General features: G+C 44.6%; 1 protein-coding gene across 3 annotated transcripts in view; it reads left to right on the top strand.

The window, feature by feature from the left end:
* The window catches only part of HMG20B (high mobility group 20B), a 197,150-nt gene extending 192,866 nt beyond the window's left edge, over positions 1-4,284 (top strand). For 2 of the 3 annotated variants that reach the window (XM_044054088.1, XM_044054089.1), the window contains exon 12: positions 3,782-4,284. Coding sequence is in view for 1 of the 3 variants with exons in the window: in XM_044054090.1 (XP_043910025.1) it covers positions 3,782-3,800 (19 nt within the window). In the remaining 2 variants the exon portion in view is untranslated. The remainder of the gene's footprint in view (positions 1-3,781) is intronic. The other variant, XM_044054090.1, reaches the window with a different exon arrangement.
* The last annotated feature ends 23,591 nt before the right edge of the window (positions 4,285-27,875 follow it).

Genomic DNA, 27,875 nt, shown 5'->3' with positions numbered 1-27,875 from the left:
CAAGGCCAAGGATTTTACTCAAGGCTCTTTCTAGTCCCCAGAAAGGACAATGCTTGGAGACCCATTCTGGACCTTTCAATTCTAAACACCTTCTTGCAAGTACCCAAATTCAAGATGCTAACACTACAGCAGCTTCTTCCCATGTTGGGCAAGAAAGCTTGGCTAGTAACGTTGGACCTCAAGGAGGCATACCTGCATGTCCCTATCAGACAAAATTGCAGAAGATGCCTCCATTTCATTGCAGGTTCAACCCATTACCAATTCTCTGCATTGCCCTTTGGCTTATCTACTGCGCCCAGGGTCTTCACAAAATGCCTGGCACCAGTAATTGCATACTGCAGACAAAGAGGAATTCAAATATACCCATACCTGGACGACTGCCTCATCCAAGCAGAAAGCAAGGACATTCTCTTACATCTGACTTTTGTAAAACACCTTCTAAGTTGCCTAGGGTACACAGTAAACGAAAAGAAATCAAAATTAGTGCCCTCACAAAATATGACATTCCTGGGTGCCAGCTTGAATACAACGGCCCAGATGGCTTATCTGACGCCAGACAAACAACTACAACTAACTCAATACTTCAAAATAATGGCAACTAAGACCCAACTCCTTGCAAGAAAAATTCTGCAGGCCTTGGGCTTCATGGCATCTTGCATACTACTAATTCCATTTGCAAAACTGCATATGAGGAAATTACAATGGTACCTGAAAAGCGTATGGACTCAACACAGCCACAGCTTGGAAACACTGATACCTCTCATTCCCTGCCTTCAACAGGAGTTTTTATGGTGGTCACAGGCATGTCACCTCAACAAGGGTCAGCCTTTCACCTTACCCCCAGCCAGGCAAACTATGACAACAGATGCATCGGACTATGCCTGGGGGGCACACATGGCAGGACGGTGCGTTCAAGGCTTATGGACTGCAGATCAAAGGAATCTGCACATCAATCAAAAAGAAATGCTAGCTGTACAGAATGCTCTGACAGCCTTCAAGGACCTCTTACATCCAGGACAGCTTATAATAAGGACAGACAACACCACAGTAATGTGGTACATAAACAAACAAGGGGGTACACACTCCTACCCTCTATGCAGGCAAGCAATGACCTTGTGGAACATAGCACTGGCTTACCAAGTTCAATTGCAAGCTCAATTCCTGCCAGGAAAAAAGAACACATTGGCAGACGACCTAAGCAGAAACATCATGGATCCTCACAAGTGGAAACTGGATCCACAAGTATTTGCAGTGATAACTCAAAAATGGGGCCGCCCAGACATAGGTTTGCCACCCCCCAAAACTATCAGCTATCAAAATTTTGCACAAGGACATTTCACCGTCAAGCTTGGAAAGTGAACGCACTCTCATTCAGTTGGAAAATGCTGACAGTATATGCCTTTCCTCAATTGCCCCTTCTCACAAAGATGCTGCTGAAAGTCAGGATGGAGAGACCCCGAATGATACTCATTGCCCCAGACTGGCCACGCCAGCACTGGTACCCACTACTAAGGAACATGGCCCAGGGCCCACCATGGATTTTACCACAAACTCCTCATCTGCTCACACAGCAAGGCAGTCAGACTCTACACAGCCAGCTCAAAACCTTAAATTTGGCTGCATGGCAAATCACCTAAGCAACCAGCCAGTTACTCTTTCACAAGCTGTTATGGATGTCATTTTGGAGGCCAAGAGGCCCAGCACCAGGAAAGCCTATTCAGACAAATGGAAAAGATTTTGCGCCTGGAACCAAGCTAAAGGCCAAAATACCCTTCAGCCGGACATACCTCAGATTCTACAATATTTAACTGAGATGTTACACAAAGGACTTTCTTTTTCATCTGTTAAAATCCACACCTCACCTATTTCAGCTCACTACAACACGGATCCTCCCTTATTTTCACATCCACTTCTAAGGCAGTATCTCAGAGGGGCCAAAAACATTAGGCCTCCCAGGAGAGCGCCAACACCAACTTGGGACCTCAATTCTGTTCTGGAAAAACTTACGCTACCTCCTTTTGAGCCAGCTTTCTCAGCTGCCTTAAAGTTTATATCATGGAAGACTGCCCTGCTGCTAGCAATTACTTCAGCCAGAAGAGTCTCAGAGCTACAGGCACTAATGGCAGTAAAGCCTTTCCTCATTTTTCATCAAGACAGAGTTTCTCTACGAACTAACCCCTCCTTTATGCCAAAGGTGGTATCCAGTGTGGCTCTAAATCAAACCATCCATTTACCCGCCTTGTTTCCAAATCCACAGAACAAAGGAGAAAGACTTCTGCATTCCTTGGACATTCACAGGCAACTACGTTACTACTTGGATAAAACTAAGGTTTTCAGAAAATCTGACCAACTTTTTGTATACTATGCTACAGCATCACAAGGAAAGGCCATGTCAAAACAGACCATTTCCAAATGGATAGGACATTGCATACGTTTTTGCTACACCCATCATGGAAAACCAGTTCCTGCTAGCATAAGGCTCCACTCCACCACGGCAGCAGCTACATCTATAGCCTTCCTCAAGGGGGTGCCAACCAAGGATATTATGGAAGCTGCAACTTGGAGTTCAGTACACACCTTCACCAAGCACTATCACTTACCACTTTACTCTAAGACTAGAGCTGGCTTCGCCACTGCAGTTTTGCAGGGCCTTCTAGCCTCCTCTAACCTTGTTTGACTCCACCTCCCATCCTTAGCTTTGGGATTCTACCCAAGTGTGATGACTGCAGCAGGGTAACACGATGAACATAGTACAGTTTTGTACCTACCATAAATATAGATGTTCGAGTGTATACCCTGCTGCAGTCCAGGTTACCCTCCCTCCATCCCCTCTGACCTAACTAAAACCTTTCAATACCTTACATTCTGATACAACCTTTGTGGTGTATTTGCTTATAGCTGGAGGGATGTTTTGTTTGTGCTAAACTTTTATTATTGGTACTATCTACTGACTACCTTTTGGGGGGGGGGGCACCTGACATCTGGGGCAAGAAAAACTGAAGAAAATGGCGTTGGATGCCTCTTGTATACCCCTGGCGCACTGACATCAGGAAAGAAGCGACAGCAACTGACGCCGGACCAAGACTTTGGAATTCTGGCCGACTGCGGGGCCGCCTGACGACAGGATAACCCAAGTGTGATGACTGCAGTAGGGTATACACTCGAATATCTACATTAATGGTAGGTACAAAACTGTACTTTTTGGAGGCCTTGTAAGAAAAATTATATGAACAGAAGAGAAGACAGCTAAGATGGTAACATGGTTGAATTAATGCCATTTGAAAAGAGGCTAACGGAGGTAGACCTTTGACAGTTGAAGAGATGACACGTGGACTTGTATGATACTTTAAAAGTGTGATGGAAAAACACTGGAAACACATGACCAGCAGGTAGAGAGGACATAGTTCAGTCTAGATAACATAAAATTCTTTTGCACTGAGACGACCGGTAGATGGATTAAAGAATCACTGTCTGGAATGGGTGGTAGAGGCTAAGGCAGTCATGGTTATTTAAAAAAGCGTTATATTCCTGGAAGAATAAAACAAGAGAGGGAATGAGGGACTGCCATTGGATAACTGCAAAGTAGGCTCACTGTTTTCTGTTCATAATTTTAAACAATGCATCACTCCATGTGCCACCTTGTCTTATAATAGTGCAGCATAATAGTCCTATAGCAGCTTTTCTCATAGGTTTGTCTGCCATTTTATTGGTTATGTGTATCCATAACAGTTTTTGGTGTCTATAACATGTTTCTCTTTTATTTTTGTCCCCTTTCACACAGTGAACGCTTGTATACATGAAGCAAAAGCACTTTACATCAGGATGTCTTCTAGAGGACTGCATGGTGCTACTTGACACTGCAGAACAAAAAACGTACAGCAGTAGTACGCACAAGAACTGGATGAACAGACATACATTCTATGAAAAGACACTAAAGAAACTGCTTTTCTTTTTTCTATTTGTTTTTAGGGATCAGGTGATCCTCCTGCACTCTGTGTCAAATAATGTTTTAATGATAGGAGGCTGTTTATATTAATAAGAATAATATGTAATACATTAAGTGGCATTAAACCACTTTAAAAAATGGGTGCTTTTTTATGTGCCTGCCATCTTCTAAAGAGAGATGATTCCCCCCTTGGAATTTCCAGGTAAGAAGTAGTTTACTGTGGAATCCTATGGGTAATGCTTGGTTATGATATGAAATTGCAATGGTTGCATAGTTTTAGCTGACCTGTATGCAAAGTAACAAACAGATGTTCATCGTGTTTCACTGTTGCAGTCATTACACTTGGGTTATCCTGCTGGCAGGCAACCCACAGTCGGCCTGAATTCCAAAGTCCTGGTCCGGCATCGGTTGCTGTTGCCTCTTCCCTGACGTCAGTGCGCCAGGGGTATAAAAGACGCAGCCAACGCCATTTTCTTCCGTCTTAATTGCCGCACGGTGCCCGAAGCAAAAGCAGTTCGCAAGTGCCGGTCGGCTGACTCCTGAGATTTTCGAAATCAAATTTCAGATCCGAAGTCTTCAGTAAAGCTAAGTACCCCATTGGGGAAACGTTTTTCTTGATCCACACCGATGTCAGAAAAAGTTAACAATTGTATTTCTTGTGGGAAGCAAATACCTCATAAGGATTTCCACTCTTACTGTATCCCTTGCCTAGGCCCTGATCACGACGTTGCTAGTTGTCGGTTTTGTGCTAGATTTAACCAACCACTATTAAGCATCGGTATGATTTTGCTTTTCATTATTTTGGCAGAAGGTTTAACTACATAAGGCCGTCGGAACAACCGACAACCGGAATTCATAAAAACCGCAAGGATAAACAGAAGGACAAGCATCCGAAGTCCAAAACCGACGACGAAGCCTCTTCTAGGCCAGTCACAGGTGCTCAGTGATGCGCTTTTGCAGCCCCTGATTCCCGCTACCTCAGAGCCACAGGCCGCCTCCGACTCCCATGTGGAGACAGCTAGGCCTCTGGATACTCAAGGTATTGGTCCTTTGGAAATTAATCCCTCAGATGGGTCCAGAGCCGCTGAGCAGGCATCGGCTTCTGAGGGCGTCTTCAGATCTACACAGCTTTATATAGTTTTAAAGACAAGGAAACCAGTACAGCATTCTCCAGGACAGGCTTCTATGCCTATGAAACAGATGCTCAAAATGGCCGAAGACCTAATTACTTTGATCAGGGGTTCCCATCCCCCTCCTGACAAGAGGCCTAGGCAAGACACTGAATATAATTCCTCTGATCAGGTTTCCATTTCCTCTGATTCCTCTTCTGATCAGGGATATTCTGTCCCTCCCTATGGGGATTCTGATGCTGAAGATTCTATTCCTTCAGCTTCTCCTCTGGAGGACTATTCTTTTGGGGTAACCCTGCATACCACGAGGGAGCATTTCCATTGGGAGAGCCAGGATTATTCCGATTCTAAGAAAAGACTTAGAGATTTTCTTTTACATCTTCAGCACATACCTCTTGCAATTCCCCCTGTTCTTGACATAGTAGATGATGTTTTCTCAGAGTCCGGCCTGTTTCCATACTCTTTACCTCCTGCCCCTGTCAAGCCAGACAGATACTGCAGGGTCCCAGACACCCATAAATTTCTTTACAAAAACCCTGCTGCTGACCCAGCTGACCCAGAAACTATCTCACAGGGTCCCAAAGGGGTCAAGGCTGCTTCTGCCAAAAACCCTGTCCCCTCAGACAGAGATTCTAGAGCTTTGGACAGATGGGGGAAAAAGGTTTACACTTCTGCTACCTTGGCTGTAAGGGCTTTAAAGTGTCAGTTTCATATGCTCAAATATCAGCAATATTTAATGTCTTTGTTAAAACAAAAAATGTTGACAAATTCTGAATGTACTGAAAACAAAGATTTGCAGGATTTATTGCATGCAGCTGAACAAGTGGGAAAACATACTTTGCAATGTGGCTGTGATTCACTGGAGGCCTCGTGCAGGGCCGCTGTTACAGGTTCTGTTATTAGAAGGCATGCTTGGTTAAAGGAACAGAATCTGCCTGATCATGTTAAAGCAAAATTATTGGATGCTCCATTACAGCATGATACTTTGTTTGGGGTTAAGGCAGAGGAGGTGTTAAAGAAAAGGGAGGATAAGGCAAAATCTATGCAGACAGTAAAAGATTTCTTACAGGTACAGCCACCCAGATTTAGCAGGAACTGGCCCTCTAAGAATTGGTCCTTTCCAGTGTCAGACAGACCACAAAGAGGCAGATTTAGACGCCCTAGAGGCAGGCAACAGCCCCAGGGCTCATACAGGCCCAAACAATGGGGTGCTTCTACCTCCAAAACCGGAGAAGACAAATCACAGCCTTATAGAAAACAGTCCCAATTACTTCCCTCTGCCAATGCCAAGCACTTATTTTTTGGCAGTACCCTTAGGGGGAAAGCTAGCACTTTTTTCACAAAACTGGCACAAGATCACCCAGGACAAATGGGTCTTAAATATAATCTCTCAGGGCTGCAGGTTCCACTTTCACACCCTTCCAAAGGCAAAAGGTATGCCAGACCTGCCCACGCAATCAGTGGCAAGAGGCACAAGAACAAGTTTCATCTCTCATGGACATGGGGGCTCTTCAGCCAGTGCCACAACAAGAGCAGGGACAAGGATTTTACTCGAGACTTTTCTTAGTACCAAGAAGGGACAAATCCTGGAGACCAATTCTGGACCTGTCTATACTAAATACTTTTCTGGACGTCCCAGAATTCAAAATGTTGACTCTACAGCAGCTTCTGCCCATGCTGGACAAGAAGGCTTGGCTTGTAACTTTGGACGTCAAAGAGGCATACCTGCATGTCCCAATCAGACAAACTTGCAGAAGATACCTCAGATTCATAGCTGGCTCAATGCACTTCCAATTCTCTGCACTGCCCTTTGGCTTATCTACTGCGCCCAGGGTCTTCACAAAATTCCTGGCACCAGTAATTGCATTTTGCAGACAAAGAGGAATTCATATATACCCCTACTTGGACGACTGCCTTATTCAAGCAAAGGACAAAGATATTCTACTACAGCATCTGGTGTTTGTAAAAAGATTACTAATTTGCCTAGGGTACACAGTAAATGAAAAGAAATCAAAACTAGTGCCCTCTTAAGAGATAATATTCCTGGGTGCAAGCTTAAATACAACTGCCCAAATGGCTTCTCTCACGCCAGACAAACAAAGGCATCTGACTTCTTACTTCAGAGACATGGCAACAAAGACACAGTTATCTGCAAGGAAAATTCTGCAGGCTCTGGGCTACATGGCATCCTGCATTCTACTAATTCCATATGCAAGACTGCATATGAGGAAACTACAGTGGTATCTAAAAGGTGTTTGGACTCAACATTGCCACAGCCTGGAAACAGTAATTACTCTCATTCCCTGCCTGCAACAGGAATTTCATTGGTGGGCACAGGCTTGTCACCACAACAAAGGACAGCCATTCACCTTACCCACTGCCAGGCAGACACTAACAACAGATGCATCAGATTATGCCTGGGGGGCGCACATGGCAGGAAAATGTATTCAGGGCATATGACCCAAATGCATTTTCATATCAATCAAAAAGAGATGCTAGCTGTACAAAATGCCCTGATAGCCTTCAAGGACCTACTTCATCCAGGACAACTACTGATAAAGACAGACAATACTACAGTCATGTGGTACATAAACAAGCAAGGGGGCACGCATTCCTACCCCCTCTGCAGGCAAGCCATGACTTTGTGGAACACAGCATTGACTTATCAAGTACATATGCAAGCACAATTCCTACCAGAAAAGACAAATACTTTGGCAGACGAACTAAGCAGAAACCTCATGGATCCTCACGAGTGGAAACTGGATCCACAAATCTTCAACATGATAACAGGGAAATGGGGATGCCCAGACATAGATCTATTCGCCTCTCCTCACAACTGCCAGCTACAGAGATTCTGCACTCTGACTTATCACAAGCAAGCATGGAAAGTGGACGCCCTTTCATTCAGCTGGAAAGCCCTTACAGTATATGCCTTCCCTCCTCTGCCTCTCCTCTCCAAGGTACTCCTAAAGGTCAGACAAGATAAGCCAAAAATGATACTGATTGCCCAGACTGGACATGCCAGCACTGGTACCCAATCCTAAAGAGCTTGTCTCAAGGTCCAGCCTGGACATATCCTCTAATACATCATTTGCTGACCCAACAGAACAATCGGATCCTGCACAGCCAACTCAGAACCCTAAATCTGGCTGCATGGTAGAAAATGTAATCATTCAGAACACACCTCTCTCTAAAGCAGTTATGGATGTTATTTTGGAGGCCAGGAGGCCCAGCACCAGAAATTCTTATGCAGAAAATGGAAGAGATTCTGTGCTTGGAAACAAGCACAGGGAATTGACTTGCCTGAACCAAATATTCCTCAGATTTTGCAATACCTAACTGAGATGCTATACAAAGGCCTATCATTCTCATCAATTAAGATCCATGCCTCTGCCATTTCAGCTCATTACAATATGGACCCACCTATTTTTTCTCATCCACTGCTAAGACAGTTTCTCAGAGGGGCCAAAAACATAAGACCTCCAAGAAGAGCTCTAATACCTACATGGGACGTCAGTTTTGTCTTGGAAAAACTCACGCTGCCTCCTTTTGAGCCAGCCAATACAGCAGAGATAAAATACTTGTCATGGAAAACCGCTCTTCTCCTAGCAATAACTTCAGCAAGAAGAGTCTCAGAGTTACAGGCACTAATGGCTGTGAAACCTTTTATTGTTTCTCTAAGGACAAACCCCACATTTATGCCTAAGGTAGTGTCCAGCATGGCTGTTAACCAAACCATACATTTGCCTACCTTTTATCCAAACCCACAGAATAAGGGGGAGAGTCTTCTGCATACTTTGGACATATACAGATAGCTACGCTTTTACTTGGACAAGACTAAAGCCTTCAGAAAGACTGAACAACTCTTAGTGGCATATGCTGCAGGTTCCCAAGGAAAAGCCATTTAAAAGCAGACAATTTCAAAATGGATAGGCCACTGCATTCATTTCTGCTATTCACAACATGGCAAATCAGTGTCCAAGGGCATTAGGCCACATTCTACCAGAGCAGCAGCCACTTCAGCAGCCTTCCTCAGGGGAGTACCAACCAAGGATATTTTGGAGGCTGTAACATGGACTTCAGTGCACCCTTTTACAAAGCACTACCATTTACCTCTCTAAGTCCAGAGCAGGCTTTGCCACTGCAGTTCTGCAGGGCTTCATAGCCACTCCAAACTCTATTTAGGCCCAGCCGCCCAACCTCAGCTTTGGGATTCAACCCAAGTGTAATGACTGCAACAGTGAAACACGATGGACATAGTACAGTTGTGTACCTACCATAAATGTAGATGTTTGAGTGTATTCACTGTTGCAGTCCAGGTTACCTTCCCACCCATCCCCCTTTTTCTTTGCTGGGACTTATCTGTACCTATCTATTCTATACAACCTATGTGGTGTATTTGCTTGTAGATGAAGGTTATGTGCATGCTTTTTTATGATCATAATTTTTACAGCCTACCCTTTTGGGGGCACCTGACATCTGGGGCAAGAAAAACCCAAGAAAATGGCGTCGGCTGCATCTTTTATATCCCTGGCGCACTGACGTCAGGGAAGAGGTGACAGCAACCGACGCCGGACCAGGACTTTGGAATTCAGGCCGACTGCAGGTTGTCTGCCAGCAGGATAACCCAAGTGTAATGACTGCAACAGTGAACACACTCGAACATCTACATTTATGGTAGGTACACAACTGTACTTTATCTTTCCAGTCGTAATGTGTTTGTGTTGTGTGTTGTGTAAAGGGGGGGGGGGGGTATGTGGAGACAGTAACTGATAAATTTCAGCTGTTGACTCTATTTCCCTTCTAAGACTTGATAGATTTTTATGTAAATTCCCTAAGACCTCCTGAGAAATCTTGGCAGACAGACTACCAGCAGGTTTACTTTTATTTGTAACTTTACCTTTAAGGATATTGTCGCATGTTATTTCAGAGTGGCAGTTATCTGCTGAAAGAGTACAGCTCAGTTTTACATTTCAGTTCAGATCATAATGACACCACTGTGTAGTTACCAAAGCCCCATAGAGATGGCCTAAAATAGCATCAAGTGTACTGGGGAGAACTATGTAGTATGTGAGTGTTTATAGCCATACTGGCAGGATCATAGTTTACAAGTAGAAGTCTGGTGAAACAGAAGTCATTGAGGATAGTCTTAAAGAGCCAGCCACGGTGGGAAAAGATTAGTTGCAGGTACTGAAATGAAGGAATGATATATGGAAAGAAGTGCATAGTCTCTACTTTGCAACCGTTTCTCACATGCCCATTCCAGAATCACTGTATCAGGGCTTTATGCTAAATATCTGAAGCCTTTTGAGGGATTTTGATTAATGTAGAGGTGCGAGAGAAAAAAGTAAAGGTGACAGAGCTGTTAAAGTTGTCTTCCAGATGAATCATCCCTTTTAATTTCTTAAGCAGTGTAGACTTTTTGCAAAAGCTGGTCAGTACTGTGTTGCATGATGAAGGTCCTTCACAAATCTGCATTATAAACTGAAAGTCCAAATTTGATTCCCGTACGATCACTGTATATGTTACACTATGTCTGTAATTAAAATGCTTCATTGATGATTTTATTTTTAAAACAATATAGAATTCCAAGAGGAAAAGGCCAAGTCCGTTATATAACTAATCCGTGATAACAGAGGTGAGTGGTTTGAAATCATACCTTGTAATGGTGCCGCCAAAGGAACTATATGAAGTGATGCCGTGGATTATTATGGCAGTATGTGACAAGAGAGTACCAACAAAAGACGTCCATGAATGAAGTCTATATACTTCTTAGTGTAGTGTTATGGTCTCTATCTTCAATTCAGTAGTTAACTGTGCCATTGATAATTGTACTCAAGTATTTGGAAACTCCATACATTTATGCACTGAAAACCAGTCCAGAAGTAGCACCACTACTCTGGGAGCTGATAAGACTGTTGAGAAACCTGCAGTCTTGCCAGCGCCCATAGTGACAGGGTTCACTAGTAATTCTGATCTCTGTACATAAACATATGTATCGTGCAGTATTTAAGGGCTAGATTTAGTCTTGAGGCCAAGCAGAACTAGTTTACTGATTTGAATTAGCTTGATTTTTGGCATGGACTCAAAGTAGTTCAGAAGTTCTGCAGAATAAATAAAATTACTAGCATACATATGCCAATATGCCACCTTGTAAAATATTTTAAGCTTACTTATTACAATAAAGAAAAGTTTAATAAGTTTTCAGAGAAAGGTAATGTAATCTTTCCATGTTGTTTTTGTAGACAGCTTATGTATTTTGGGTGCATGTGGTGTCCATTGTAAGTATCATTGCTGCAGGAATTACCTATATCCATGTTTTTAGCCATAGGTGGACATCTGTCCCTGTCCTGATCTTCTTTTTTATTTTTTTTCCCATCATCCAGACTTAATATAGATGCAGTGTCCAGACTCAGTTATTAGGGAGAGTTTCACTGTAGAAGAGAGTACACTTCATAACATAGTCAGTTATTTCTTGCAGCCCAAAGTGCGTAGTTATTTTGCTGTCCTTGATTTAGTTATCAGTCCCTCTTAGGCCATGACCTTGGTAATGATAAATGTACTTTTCCAATTTTTTTTCCTCGGTTTAGAATAATAGTTTATGGTTTTAGGGATTTACTGATAAGTTTCTCAAGACTAAATTACCAGTGACTGCTGTTTTGGGGCATCAGATTCCTTAGGAAGACTTCAGTCTTCTTTGCCATTTTATTTTTTTTTATTTCTATAGTTTCCTGTAAAAATAGTAGATCTAATGTTGTCTCCTTAATTCACCCCCACAATATGGTCTCGGATCCAACCCTCAGATCCATCTTAGTCACTTTCCACAGACTTGGATCTGACTCTCAAGCTCCTCCCTCTTACCCATAATACCCTGCATGCACCCAACTGCCTCAGATGTCATTTGCCGCGTGCAGAGCTCAGACGTAGATTCCATTAATCTCATGCTTCTTTTTTTATGGCTGAAAGCAAATCGGTTCCTGGCTTTAAGCACTGCACTTATTGTGGGCATAAGATCCCCAATCAGGATGCCCAGATGGGGTGCATTTATTGCCTGGGAGCCGATCATCTTAATGCTGACTGTTCCATCTGTTTGGCCTTCAACCCTCGGGCTTTGACCGATGGACAGAACAAACTTATTTTGAGGGGTCTTATTCCGGCTGAGGCTCAGACCCCTTCCCAGGCTTCTTCCTCCTCAACTTCTGTTAAGGAGGCCAAAAAGAGATCCCTGCCTGCTTCTCCGAGGGATGCTCCTGATGCCAAGAAACCAAAGAAAACTGCTGAATCCTTCTCTGATCTGCCTTAGCCTGCTCCCCTCTCAGGTTCTACAGCTTCCTCGGATCCAGGGGAGGTCTCTAACCTCGGATCCTACTACTTCGGATGCAAGGGCCTACACAAAATCACCGGCTGTGTCTGTTAAGTTCAAGCAGTCCCATCCCCCATTATCAGCTTCTTCCATGTCCTTGAGCAGCTTGTCTGAGGAGGATATGGTCAGGAAATTGAGGAGATTACTTAAGGCCCCAGTCCAGATGGGGGTAGACCCAGCTCCATCCCCTGTCGGATCCATGAGCTACCAGAGTCACTCTAGCCAGACTCCTTCTCTGATCTGTCCCCCTGCTTCGGAGCCTACCAGGACTACTGTACAGGTCAGAATCGGCATGGAAGAAAATTCCTTCCTTGATGCCGAGTATGCTCGTCTTGGACCAGAGTGAGGGTCAGAGCTGTGGCATCAGTGCCAGGTCCAGGGGACCTGGATCGGCTCCATCCTTCTTGGAACCGTCTCTTCCCTTGGGACTTCGGCATTGTATAGCAAGGGTCTAATCCCTTCTAAAGGCCAAGGATCCTGTGCAAGTCCTGTCCATCTTTCTTCAGTAGCTTCAGCTCCAGGGGACCTGGATGGGGCTTCACCTGGCCCACCGGGCTTTCAGGTTGTGGAGAGGGTCTTCTCCCGAGTTGGAGATTCAGCCATACATGTTCTGAGTCTGCCCCCATACCTCCATCAAATCCAGGCCTTTCTCTCTCTCGTCCTGCCATGAGTCTTCCCGTTCCAAGCTGCCTCCAAGATTTCCCAGCTTAGGAGGCCCCCTCTTTTCAGATACCTCCCCAGAAGACCCTGCTTAGAAGGTCCCTCAGAAGAGGACTTGTAAAAGGAAGCACATTCATTCCCCCCTGGAGTCCTTGACTGAGGATACTGACTTCGATGAGGGGGAAGGATACTCCCGATCCCTACCTGAGGATGTCTCCTTTGAAGACATTTTGGAGATTCTCAAGCAAAAAAGTGGATGGTCTGCCCAGGCTCCTTTGTCTGAGGAGTCATTTCTCTTGGAGGTGTCCAGGCCTGGCCCATCTACATCCTGGGTGACTCCCCCCCCCCCCCCCGGTGGATGCCCTAGTGGATCTGGTATCTTGCTGTGCATGGAAGGAACCAGACTCCATCGAGCCTGTGCCCAAGCAACCCAATAAGTTCTTAGTAACTCCTTCGGACAGGAAACACTGGAGTAAGAGTTCCGTGGTTGATGCTGTTGTGGTGGTGGTGGCCACCAAGATGGAGCTGGCAAAGGAAACTGTCAGTGTCCATCCACCGAACAAGAATTCCACAGCAGTGGACAGAATTGAGAAGTGTGTTTACACTTTGACAACCTTTGCGCTGAGGTAGTTAAAACTATCTAGCCCATTTTACTTGGCTACAGAGGGAGCTGGTCAAAGAACTGACAGCTTCTCTCTGAGTCAATACCTGCAGAGGAGCTTAAGAAAGTTTTTCCCAGGCTGGCCACTGTTTCTTCCATCACCAATTCTTCGATGAGGTTAATCTCCCATACCTTGGGGGGCACCTTGCAAGCAGCTGGTTCAGGCCTTTCCCTAAGGAGGCATGGCTGGTTGAGACCATGTGATTTTGCGGAAGCCTTTAAGGTGGTGTTTGTCAATGCCCCCTATGATTGTGCCTCCCTTTTTGGGCCATCTGTTAGAGAGACACCCTCACCAGCAGTGAAAAGGATGGGAAGACCCTTTCTGCTGTTGGAATCAGTTTACTGCCCCCCAAGAGGTTCTTCTCCAGAAACCAGCGTGGGGACAAGAAGATGTGGTTCCACAAATCCTAAGGGCCTTTCCAGGACCTGTGCTGAGAAACCTCCTCCTGTAGAGGCAGAAGAGGAGGGTTTAATAATAGACACTGCCCTAGAGGCAAAGGGGGTCTGCAGAACCAGGGCTTTAGGGATCCCCTTCTGGTAAGTCCTGCCAGTGCTCCTGAAGCGCTACCCAGCTGTCTGTCTCTGGAGGCAGTCTGGGAATGCCTGGACACAGTTGACTCATCTGTCCCTGTCCTGATCTTTTTATTTTTTTTCCATCCTCCAGACTTAACTGGGGCTGGACACTGTATCTATGTTATTGGGGAGAGTTTCACTGTAGAAGAGGGTACACTTCATATCCTAGTCCGTTATTTCTTGCAGCCCAATGTGGGTAGTTATTTTGCTGTGTTTGATTTAGTTATCAGTCCCTGTAAGGCCACAACCTTGGTAATGATAAATATACTTTTGCCGTTTGTTTTCTCGGGTTAGCGTAATAGTTTATGATTTTATCGATTTACTGATAAGTTTCTCAAGGCTAAATTACCAGTAATTGCTGTTGTGGGCATCAGATTCCTTAAGAAGACTTCAGTCTTCTTTGCCATTTTATTTGTTTTTTTATTTTTATATTTCCCTGTAACCTAGCACAAGCCAGTGCATTTCTTTGTGCCAGTCCCAAGCCCGGATAAATGGGGAGGGTTACGTCAGGAAGGGCATCTGGTGTAAAAATTCTGCCACATAACTTATGGCGCAAAAATTTCATATTTCTATACCGGATCGGTCGAGGCCCGGGTTAACAACGACCGCCACCAGTACTGTTAGCCAACAGAGTGCTGGCGGAAATTGGGCTACTGTTGGCCGAAGGAGAAGAGGAGGGTGAAGGCATGCCTGAAGGCAGGAAGAGAGGAGGAAGGTTAGGAGTGTAGCAGTGAGGGTAGGAACTTTGAATGTTGGCAGTATGACTGGTATAGAAAGAGAGCTAGCTGATATGATGGAGAGAAGGAAGGTTGATATATTGTGCAAGAGACCAGATGGAAGGGAAGTAAGGCCAGGTGTTTAGGAAATGGGTTCAAATTGTTCTATCATGGTGTGGATGGCAGGAGAAATGGGGTAGGGGTTATACTAAAGGAACAATATGCCAAGGGTGTTTTAGACGTGAAAAGAGTGTCTGACAGAGTGATGTTTATGAAGCTCAAAATTGATGGTGTAATGATGAAGGTTGTTAGTGCATATGCTCCACAAGTTGGGTGTGCGATGAATGAGAAAGAGAAATTTTAGAGTGAGTTGGATGAAGTTGTGGTGAGTGCACCCAAGGGTGAGAGACTAGTGATTGGAGCGGACTTTAATGGGCATGTTGGTGAAGTGAACAGAGGGGATGAGGAAGTGATGGGTAGGTATGGTGTTAAGGAGAGAAATGCAGAAGGTCAGATGATTGTGGATTTTGCAAAAAGGATGGACATGGCTGTGGTGAATACGGATTTTAAGAAGAGGGAGGAGCATAGGGTGGCATACAAGAGTGGAGGAAGATGCACACAGGTGGATTATATCCTATGTAGGAGGGCCAGTCTGAAGGAGATTGGAGACTGTAAAGTGGTGGCAGTGGAAAGTGTAGTTAAGCACCATGGAATGGTGGTCTGTAGGATGACGGTGATCAAGAAGAGGAGGAGGAGTGTGAAAGCAGTGCCAGGGATTAAATGGTGGAAGTTAAAAAAGGGTGATTGTGAAGTGGAGTTTAGGGAAGAGTTAAAACAGGCACTGGGAGGCAGTGGAGTGTTACCGAATAGCTGGGTAACTACAGCAGAACTAGTAAGGGAGACTGCTAGAAAGGTGCTTGGTGTGACATCTGGACAGAGGAAGGAGGACAAGGAGACCTGGTGGTGGAATGAGGAAGTACAGGAGAGTATACAGAGGAAGAGGCTGGTGAACAAGAGTGGGAGTGTCAAAGAGATGAAGAAAGTAGACATGAGTATAAGGAGATGAGGCGCATGGCAAAGAGAGAGGTGGCGAAAGCTAAGGATAAGGTGTATGGAGAGTTGTATGAGAGATTGGACACTAAAGAGAGAGAACAGGACCTGTACCGATTGGCTAGACAGAGGGGCAGAGCTGGGAAAGATGTGCAGCAAGTAAGGGTGATAAAGGATAGTGAGGGAAAGGTACTCACAAGAGAGGAGAGTGTGTTGAGTAGATGGAAAGAGTATTTTGAGAGGCTGATGAATGAAGAGAATGAGAGAGAGAAGGTTGGATGATGTGGGGATAGTGAATCAGGAAGTGAAACAGATTAGCAAGGAGGAAGTAAGGACAGCTATAAAGAGGATGAAGAATGGAAAGGCTGTTAGCCCAGATGACATCCCAATGGAAGCATGGAGGTGCTTAGGAGAAATGGCAGTGAAATTTTTAACTAGATTGTTTAATGAAATTTTGGAAAGTCAGAGGATGCCAGAGGATTGGAGAAAAAGTGTTTTGGTACCTATCTTTAAGAATAAGGGTGATGTGCAGAGCTGCAGTAACTACAGAGGGATAAAATTGATCAGTCACAGCTTGAAGTTATGGGAGAGAGTAGTAGAAGCTGGGTTAAGAAGGGAGGTGATAATTAGTGATCAGCAGTATGGTTTCATGCCAGGAAAGAGCACTACAGATGGAATGTTTGCTCTGAGAGTGTTGTTGGAGAAATACAGAGAAGGTCAGAAGGAGTTGCATTGTGTCTTTGTAGACTTGGAAAAAGCATATGACAGGGTGCCTAGAGAAGAGTTGTGGTATTGTATGAGGAAGTCTGGAGTGGCAGAGAAGTATGTAAGAGTGGTACAGGATATGTACGAGGGTAGTGTGACAGTGGTGAGGACTGCAGTGGGAGTGACAGATCCGTTTAAGGTGGAGGTGGGATTACATCAAGGATCAGCTCTGAGTCCTTTCTTATTTGCAGTGGTGATGGACAGGTTGACAGATGAGTTCAGACAGGAGGCCCCGTGGACTATGATGTTTGCAGATGACATTGTGATCTGTAATGAGAGTAGGAATCAGGTTGAGGAGACCCTGGAGAGATGGAGATATGCTCTAGAGAGCAGAGGAATGAAGGTCAGCAGGGCTAAGACAGAATATATGTGTGTGAATGTGAGGGAGGGTAGAGGAATGATGAGGATGCAGGGAGTAGAGTTGGTAAAGGTGGACGAGTTTAAGTACTTGGGATCAACAGTTCAGAGTAATGGTGAATGTGGAAGAAAGGTGAAGAAGAGAGTACAGGCAGGGTGGAATGGGTGGAGAAGAGTGTCAGGAGTGATTTGTGACAGACTGGTACCAGTAAGAGTGAAAGGGAAGGTCTACAAGACAGTAGTGAGGCCAGCTATGTTATATGGGTTGGAGATGGTGGCATTGACAAAAAGGCAGGAGTCAGAGCTGGATGTGGCAGAGTTAAAGATGTTAAGATTTGCACTTGGTGTAACTAGGATGGATAGGATTAGGAATCAGTATATCAGAGGGTCAGCTCATGTTGGACAGTTTGGAGACAAAGCAAGAGAGAGACGAGATTGCATTGGATTGGATATGTGCTGAGGAGGGATGATGGGTATATTGGGAAAAAGACGCTAAGGATGGAGCTGCCAGGTAAGAGGAAAAGAGGAAGGCCTAAGATAAGGTTTATGGAAGTGGTGAAAGGGGACATGCAGGCGGTTGGTGTGACAGAAAAAGATGCAGAGGATAGGAAGTAATGGAAAGAGATGATCCGCTGTGGCGACCCCTAATGGGAAAAGCCGAAAGATGATGATGATGATTTTTATATTTCCCTGTACCCTGTAAAAATAGTAGTTCACCAGAAAAAAAAAATATTTTGGAAGCACTAAAGGTTTGCACTAACTGAAATGTTGGAAACTATGTCCTTCTGACAGCGTTCTTGTGATCTGTTAGTGGCATCTGGCTAATAAGAACAGTATGCAAGTGTTGTAGCTTTTATGTTTAGAGTGGTTCTCTTGTTGGCAGAATAAGGGCTTCTAGGTTTCAAGTGTTGTGAGACTTCATTTGCCCAGTGTGGAAGTCTTCAAGTGGAAGCTTGAAGTCTTGAAACAGTGTTTTGAAGAGTGTATTTAACCTGAAATTTTGTGCTTCTGTTGGTGTTCAGCTTCCTTGTGCATGCAGTGACCTGACTCTCGGCAGTACGTAATTGTGCCAGTAGGAATTTCTCAGGGTAATATGTAGGCTCCTTATTGGTGGATTCGAGAAGAATGCCTGGATTGCATACCAAACACACTAATATTTTGCTCAGCTCTTGGTTTCCTGAAGTAAGTATCAACTGCAGAATGATTTAAGGCCAGGAATTAGGATGAAGGGTTACTCATCAAAGTTAGAATTCAGTCTTGATGGAGTAATACTCCACCCCAGTCAACAAATATAAATAAGTAAATAAATAAATAAAAACATTTTTGCAATTTCTTGGTGACTGCATGTGTAGACACCCCCAAAAAAAAAAAAATTATAAAAAAAGCCTGTTAATAAGTCAGTCAGCTGCATTATCGCCACTGCCATGGATTGCTTCTTGCATAAGCAGTTGTATAAGTGTTTTTTTGTCAAATTGTCTTTGTGCAGAGTTCATAAAGTTTACCACACCTCGCAATAACCTTTTTGAATTCTTAAAAAGCCCTAATGCAGTGCTGCACAGTGATTTTGGATGAAGACGTGCAGCACCACATACATAAATCTGTCTCCGTGGATGTGCTGTATGCTGATGAGGCCGACCGGGGGAGAGGCATGTGCTAATAAGCTACATGCTTGCACCCCCCAGAACGTCCACCTGGAAGGCATCTATTTGCCAAGCGATTCCATATTCATGGAGTTGCTCAGCTGTGTTGATTAGTATAGCTGCTCCTTGTACCTCGTGGTAGTGAATGTTCATCTTTGTAGAGTTAAGTACTGGAGTGTTTAGGGATAAGGTAGAATTTGTGTGCGTGAATGTATTCAGGGGACTACATGTGTGAGTGTCTTCCTGGAAGGTTGTGCCGGGGGGGGGGGTCAATGAAGAGCTAGGTATGTGTGTATAAGCATATTTGTGAGTTTGATCATCAGGATGGGGCTGTATGTGTGTGGGGTGGCGGCTGTCATAACTGCATACCCCCCTATGTGAACAAGCAACACCTGTGACAATTGGGCTGGAGTGGGCTACCACCAGACTTCAGGGAGACGCATCTCAGGATTAGGGTGGAGGAAAACCACTGGACACCAGGGATACCTCTACTTGATTGTGCCTTGCTGACACTTTACCAGTACAGAGATCAAGGGTTGGGCGTAACACTAGCCACATGGGAATACTCTCCAGAGATGGGAACCACTAGCCGTCAGCGATATCTTTAAAGTCATGTGCCATAATAACCCCTAAACTGTATGGGGATCAGATGGGTGGGGGGATTCTAAACACTAGGGATGTGTGTATATATATATATATATATATATATATATATATATATATATATATATATATATATATTACATATTTAAAAAGGGGAGGGTAAAAGAGATTAGAACTAGTGACCTTTGTCATGTGAAATCTCTGCATTACCCTGCTGCACTAGCTGATAAATGAATGCAGCAGGTGTTTTTGTATAATATGTTGAAGAAACCATGCACCATGCAGTATTTGCAGCCAGTCGTGCTAAATGAGGGGAAGGAGTGGGAACAAAACTTTAGACATACCTCCCATGTCATAATCTTGTGGACTAGCATGCATTTGCTTGAAAGATGTGAAGTACGAAATTTGACTGGCATTAAGAACTGACTGTAATGAGCCATGAATTGTGTAGGCAGGAGAAAAGGAGGCATTGTGTACTGTCTGACGACAGGAACCAGTATGGGGTAAGTGGTGTGTGTGTGTGTTTCTGTTTGTTGACTGAGGGTGGGATCCTTCTGCTTCTTTGATGCAGCTGCTAACACAGTTACTTACTACAGGTAGATAACATGATTCAGAGACATGCAAATTAACCTATAATGAGTTTGTTCCTCATTGTGGCTAATTTTTCTCTGAATCGGAAAATACAACATCGTGGAAGCAGAGTCTTTTCACTGTGGGCCTTGCGTCCTGCTTGAGGAATCTTAATGAATCTCCAAGATTGCTTCTGATTGTTATTGCTACAGTGGTCTTTAAAGAACAAGTGCAGTCACAATTGGAAACAAATTGGTTTATTCATAGATTTATCCTCTTTGTAGTGGCACTGTTCTCTGCATCTGCTTATTCTGTCACAAACTGTCAAGGTGGGAGTTGCCATACTGAAATTATTTTGTATTTTTAGCTAAAGGTGCTACTGCCTGCAATACATCTTGGATCTCCACAGTGCGTTTCAATCCATTCATCCACAACCCCTTTTTCCCATTTTTGCACATGGGAACAGGTGTCCCTTCAACAGTGACCATCATCTACAGCCATGGTTTACATAGCCAGGTTGCTAGCGCTACCATTATAGTTCATCCACATCACACACTTGCATGCATACTCACACCTGTGGCCAATTTCGATTGTCCATTCCACATACTGCATGTCTTTGGAATGTGGGAGCAAACTGGAGCACCTGGAGCAAACCCACACAAACACAGGTAGGGCATGCAGACTGTGAACAGAAGGCACCCTAGCCAAGAATTGAACTGGGAATTGGGGAACTTGTTGCTGTGAGGCAACAAAGCTGTCTGCTGTGCTTTTGTTGTATACTGCGCTTTCACTTGCTGCTGATGTTCTTTGTGTTTCTCTGTTGCAGTCATCACATTTGGGTTATCCCTGCCAGGGTAGCCCTCGGCTGGCCCGAATACCAGAGACTTAGTATTTCTGCATCAGTTGCTGTCGCTTGAAGACTTGTGTCAGGTCATCAGTAGTATAAAGTCAGGCAGCCGACGCCATTACATCCGTCTTTCTTGCCATGGAGCCCGGAGTAGAAGCAGTTTGCATGAGTTCCGGTCGGCCTCTACCTGAGTTTTCATTTATGAATTGAAGTTGAAGTCTTCTAAAGCTAAGTACCCTGTTGGGGATCCTTTTTTCTTGCACTAACCGATGTCAGAAAAAGTTAATAATTGTCTCACCTGTGGAAAGCAAATACCACATCGAGACTTCCACTCTTACTGTGTAACTTGTCTAGGCCCAGACCACGACGTCCCTCATTGTCGCTTCTGTGCTTTGTTCAACACCAGAACTATCCATTGTCAGGCCCTTATTGTAGCCAGATATTTTCATTTACAGTCCTCAAATTTTGAAATGGCTTCGGTAAGCCATCTGACAGCAGATCTTACGAAAAAGCGTAAAGATAAAGACAGAGACGGACTGCACAGGTCCATACCTACTTACGACACTTCTGTTAAGCTAATCCTCCAGTACTCAGTGAGTTGCTTTCGCAGCTCCTGATGCGCGCTTCAGTTGATTCTCAGGCCGCTACCGAGACCCTTTCGGCCGCAAAACTCTTCTTTGTCTAAGGATCCTCTGGTCATCTCTACCTTGGATGAGTCCAGAGCCGTTGAGTAGGCACCGACTTCTGAGGAAGTCCTTCGCACCACCGAATCTCGATACAGACCGACGTCTTCTTTCGTGACTACCGATTGTTCTTCTAGTTTCCCTGTTGCAGTCATCACACTTGGGTTATCCTACCAGGGGTAGCCCTCAGTTGGCCCGAATACCAAAGGCTTAGTATTTCTGCGTCGGTTGCTGTCGCTTCAAGACTGACGTCAGTTCATCAGAGGTATTAAAAACAGGCAGCTGACACCATTACATCAGTCTTTCTTGCCAATGAGCCCAAAGCAGAAGCAGTTCGTACAAGTGCCGGTCGGCCACTACCTGAGTTTTCATTCCGAAATTGAATCATCCTGAAGTCTTCAAAAGCTGAGTACCCCATTGGGGATCCTTTCTTCTTGCTCTACCCGATGTCAGAAAAAGTTAACAATTGTCTTGCCTGTGGAAAGCAAATACCACACCGAGATTTTCATTCTTACTACGTTGCCTGTTTAGGTCCAGACCACGGCATACCTCGCTGTCGGTTTTGTGCTTTGTTCAACGCCCAAACTGTTTGTCGTTGGGCCCTTATTGTAGCTAAATACTTTTGTTCTTGATCTCCGTATTCTAAAATGGCTTCAGTAAGCCATCCGTCTACCGATCTTCCGAAAAAACGTAAGGATAAAGACGGACCTCACAGGTCCAAAACTGCTGACGATGCTTCCATTAAGCTAGTCACCAGTTCGCCGGTACTCAGGTACTTTCTTAGCCCCTGATGCCCGCTTTGATGGATTCGCAGGCTGCTACAAAGACCCATTTGGAGTCCGGTATGCGGCGAGACTCTTTGACTACAGAACCTGCGGATGTCTCTACCTTGGATGGGTCTGGAGCCGCTGTGCAGCCACCGGCTTCTGAGGAAGTTCTTCGCTCTACCGATATTCGACTTAAACAGATGACTTCTTTCGCATCTTCAGTTCTTTCTAAAACTACCAAGTTTCTAAGGCCAAGAGTATGAGCTATGCCTAAAAAACCAACAACCCAAACTCCTGCTTCCTTGCCACAATCTCAGATGTTTAAAATGGCAGAAGACCTGATCATGCCGATTCTGTGGCTTTGCTTGACAGGGGCACAGAGAATCAACTTTCTTGGGTGGCGTAAGCCAGGGAACTTTGTTGGTTAGACTTACTTAGGCCCTTGGGCCAACAGCCTAGTACCTGTGAACCTATGATTAGGTGAACCCAGCTTTCCCCTGCTAAAAGAAAAACAGACTTGTCCCCAGCAGCTTTATCTGACCAAGAGTCCGATGACTGAGGTTTCTGAATATGAAGACATGCCTTTATCTGCCTATAAGGATTCGGAGGCAGAGAAATCCATTCCTTCTGCCTCTCTTCCAGAGGACTTTTCTTTTGATGAAACTTTACATACTTTGAGAGCATTTCCATTGGGAATGCCAGGACTATCTTCAGTCCAAAAAGAGACTCGGGGAATTTTTAGATTTACCACAGCACAGATCCTTGGCTATCCCTCCTATTCTGGATGTTGTGGATGATGTTTTTATGGGATCCAATCTAACTCCTGATACTTCACCCGCTGCTCCAAGGAAACCTGATAAGGTACTGCAGAGTACCTGACTCTCACAAATTTCTCTTCAGAAATCCTACTGCTGACCCAGAGGTCATCTCCCAAGGACCTAAAGGAATAAAAGCAACTACAGCTAAGAATCCCACCCCGCTCAGACAGGGATTCTCGAGCATTAGACAGATGGGGGAAAAAAAGTATACACCTCTGCAACTCTCGCCACTAGAGCATTGAAATGTCAGTTCCACATGCAGAAATACTAGCAACATACTATAGAACTTGAGCAAAAATTATCTACCTTTCTTGAATATGCAGAACATAAAGAATTACAGGAGCTTATGTATCGTGCACGCCAAGTCAGCAAGCATACCCTGCAATGTGGGTTTGACACCCTAGAAGTATCTTGTAGGACAACAGTCACAGGTTCTGTACTTAGAAGGCATGCCTGGCTTAAGGAACAGACCTTGCCAGACCATGTCAAATCAAAATTATTGGACGCTCCTCTGAACAAGGACAATCTGTTTGGCACCAAAGCAGAAGAGGTTTTAAAAAAGATGGAAGAAAAGGCTAAGTCTATGCAGACAGTCAGAGTTTTTGCAAGTGCAGCCTCCAAGATTCGGTAGGCATTGCCCCTCAAAACATTGGTCCTTTCCAGCCCCCTCAAGGCCAACTCAAACGACCCAGGGGAAACAGACCACCCAGATTACAGTCTCAGGGTATGCAGAGATCTAAGCAATGGAGTACCTCCACTTCTAAAGCAGGGAGTGGTAAGCCACCTCCTTACAGAAAGAATTCACAATGATTTCTCAACTCCACTCCTCACCTCTGCCCAGTTGCTCATGCCCCTAAGAGGAAAACTTGCCCACCATGCAAAAAACTGGGCCTCCATCACCAACGACCGATGGGTCAACATAGTATCCCAAGGGTACAAATTTTATTTCCACACACTGCCAACCCCAAAAGGGTTCCCAGACCTTCCACCAAACCAGTGGGCAGAGGCACAAAACCAGGCTCTGTCCCTGCTCTCCATAAGGGCAATTCAGCCTGTTCCTGCAGAACAGATAGGCCAAGGTTTTTATTCCAGACTTTTCCTGGTACCCAGAAAAGAGGGCACATGGCACCCAATCTTTGATCTATCCATTCTAAACACCTTCCTGGTGGTACCAAAATTCAAAATGCTCACCCTACAGTAGCTTCTCCCTATGCTGTCCAAAGATGCCTGGTTAGCCACCCTAGACCTAAAGGAGGCCTATCTGCACATCACAATCAGGGACTCCTGCAGGAAATGTCTACATTTCAGGGCATGATCTATGCATTATCAGTTCTCTGCACTTCCCTTTGGCTTATCCACTGCTCCCAGAGTTTTCACAAAATGCCTGGCTCCAGCCATTGCCTATTGCAGACAGAGAAATATTAAAATTTACCCTTACGTGGACGATCGCCTGATTCAGGCGGACAGTCAGGCAAAGCTGTTGCAGCACCTGACATTTGTAAAGGACCTTCTAACCTCCCTGGGGTACACTATCAACGAAAAGAAATCCAAACTAGTCCCCAGTCAAAAAATTGTATTCCTGGGAGCAAGCTTAGACACAGCAGCCCAGATGGTATTTCTTACTCCAGGAAAACAAGCCTGTCCAACAGGCTACTTTGCTCAAAAGGCCACCAGAACCCAGCCATCCGCAAGGAAAATCCTGCAGGCTCTAGGGTTCATGGCCTCCTACATTCTGCTAATTCCATATGCCAGACTGCATATGAGGAAACTTCAGTGGTACTTAAAAAGTCTTTGGTGCCAACATTCTCAGGACCTGGAAACTATCATTTCTATAATACCTTGTCTAAGGAAAGAGTTCCTTTGTTGGGCAGCAGCATGTAGCCACAACAAGGGGCTTTCCTTTACACAACCCACGCCGCCCAGACCCTAACCACAGATGTGTCAGACTATGCCTGGGATGGAAGGCAGGTGCATTTGGGGCCACTGGAGCCCAAATCACATTCATCTGCACATCAACCAAAAAGAGATGCTAGCTGTTCAACACGCTCTGACAGCTTTCAGATCACTACTCTCACCGGGGCCCCTACTAATCAAAACTGACAACACCACAGTGATGTGGTACATCATCAAGCAGGGGGGATCCCACTCTTATTCACTCTGAAGGCTAGCCATGACCCTGTGGAACACGGCCTCAGCCATGCATATTCATCTGCAAGCTCAATTCCTGCCAGGCAACCAAAACTCTCTGGCAGACAACTTAAGCAGAAATCACCTAGAACCTTCTTGAGTGGTAATTAAACCACAACACCTTCAGTCTTGTGACTAAGAAATGGGGTACCCCGAAAGTGGACCTATTTTGCATCCCCCTACAACCACCAGCTCAGCAAATTCTGCACCAGGGTACCTCACAGCAAGGCCTAGAAAGTTGATGTCCTATCGATGTCCTATCCTTCCAGTGGGAAAACCTCTCAATCTATGCATTTCCCCCTCTGCCTCTTCTTACAAGAGTATTACTCAAGATAAGGGAGGAAAAAACAAGAGCAATCCTGATTGCCCCAGACTGGCCATGCCAACACTGGTACCCACTACTGTGCAGTCTGTTACCAGTGCCCCCATGGCATCTACCACAGATACCAGCTCTCCTGACTCAGCAGGAGGGACAGTTCTTGCATCCGCAATTGCAAACCCTGACCCTTGCAGCCTTGCTTATTCCTTGAATTCTCCTCTAGTAGCCAGCTTAAGCAAACAAGTACTGGATGTCATATGTGAAGCCAGAAGACCCAGTGCAAGGAAATCTTATGCTGACAAGTGGAAAAGGTATTGTTCCTGAATTCACACTAAATGAGCGTATACAGCACAGCCCTCCTTACCTCTTATCCTGGATTACCTAGCAGACCTACTCCACAGAGGCCTGTCCTTCTCTTCCATTAAGATCCATGCCTCTGCCATCTTGGCTCATTACAACACCGAGCCGCGTCTCTTCTCTCACCCTCTCTCACCACCAAGAAGAGCCCCCACCCCTGCCCATCCAAGCACTGGTCCTTTCCTGCTCCAACTAAACATGCCCAGACTAGGCCCTGTGGAAACAGACCCCCTCCCCAGATAGCAGTCCCAGGGAATGCAGAGATCTAAGCAGTGGACTACCTCCACTTCAAAACCAGGGAGTTCTAAGCCACCCCTTTATGGTAAGAACTCACAATGACTCACCTCCTGCCGACCTCCCCTCTGCCAACCCTCACTTACCCCTAGGAGGAAAACTCTCCTTTCACTTAAGCACCTGGGCCACCATTACCACATTTTAGGGACCAGTTTATAATGAGGAAAATGCACAGTTGATTCCTGCATAAATGTTAGTTCTTGATGATAAAAAGTTTGCAGTTGGTGTTAACGTTGCCGCTAAGCTACTGTACAAGAAACTTGGTTTGTGTAATATTTGTTATACTAAATCCATCATCAAAATTCATATTTTGTTTCATATTTTGAATACTTTTGTGAGTATTAGTAACCTCCCTCTCTGACCACACACATTCACACACTACCAAATATCTGCCAGTGTCTAATTTTTATTATGTTGGTAATTGTAAGCATGTGTATTGATTCAGTTTCCATTGCAAGGTGCAGGAAGATGGCAATGACTTGCCCACACCTCATTTCAGGTAATTCCTTCCAGGTTCTGAAAATAAGGTGGTCTCAGAAGTGCTGATCTTCCCAACCACGCACACACCTACATAATTTTTAAAAAGAGAAATATGTGACTGCATGCGTGTGTGTGTGTGTGTGTGTGTGTATATATATATATATATATATATATATATACACACACACACATGCATATACACATACAAACATAATTTTTGAAAAACAGAAATAAGAGGTTGCCGTCCACAGTAGTTGTTTTTAGTATTTCTTGAGTGCCTTTCAGATTTTTTGTCAGCTGCATGTTTCTTACTGGCATTTAGTTAGGAGACTTTGTTTTCATTGTCAGGCTGGTCTCTGCCCCCCCCCCCATATTGGTTAGTGGGTAATGTAAAACATATCTGCATGGAGGTGCACATGGTGACAGAATTTCATGAGGGGAAAAAGGATCACCTGCAGTAGTGGCACAGCTAAAGAGAATGGTCCTTATTTCTTGTTACTTTTATGTCCTTCATCCTGGTCCTTTACCACTTATAGAAAGAAACGCAGGCATTTTCACTACATTACTAAAACAAAAAATGGAGTTAACAGTAGGGGGTCCTGTTTATTGAGTTGACATTTACACTCATCCTGTCTTCTGTTCCAATTCAGCATTTTTCCCAGATTTTCTCATGCTCGGATACAAGTTTTGAACTGCCATGTGCTACATTAGAAAGCCACTACTAGTCACTGAGACTTCAGTTCTTTTTTTTTTTTTTTTTTTTTTACTGGCTGCCAAATTCAGGGCTTGATCATGACACACATCTATGAAAAGTTTCTGTGTTTGATATATGAAAGCAAGTCTTACCGCATAACCATATGATTATGCTGATACTTATAAAGACCTACAGAGGCAGTGGCTGTACTTGCCTGAGAAAGGTGCTCAGTGTGAAATATTGTTGTTAAATGCCAATAATTTAACCCAACCATTCAGAAGCGGCAACAGAAGAACCCCCTATGTTGCGTCACTAGTTGGAGGATTTGAAAACTGCAAGAGAAACCCAGCCAAACTTTTCACTGTGTGGTAACTCAAACCTCTTGTAATGGAGGC

The sequence above is a fragment of the Protopterus annectens genome, chromosome 13.part0 (assembly GCF_019279795.1).
Source record: "Protopterus annectens isolate FY-2018-M chromosome 13.part0, PAN1.0, whole genome shotgun sequence".
NCBI lineage: Eukaryota > Metazoa > Chordata > Ceratodontiformes > Protopteridae > Protopterus > Protopterus annectens.
The sequence above is the reverse complement of the archived record's forward strand: the minus strand, read 5'-3'. Positions and strand labels throughout refer to the sequence as shown.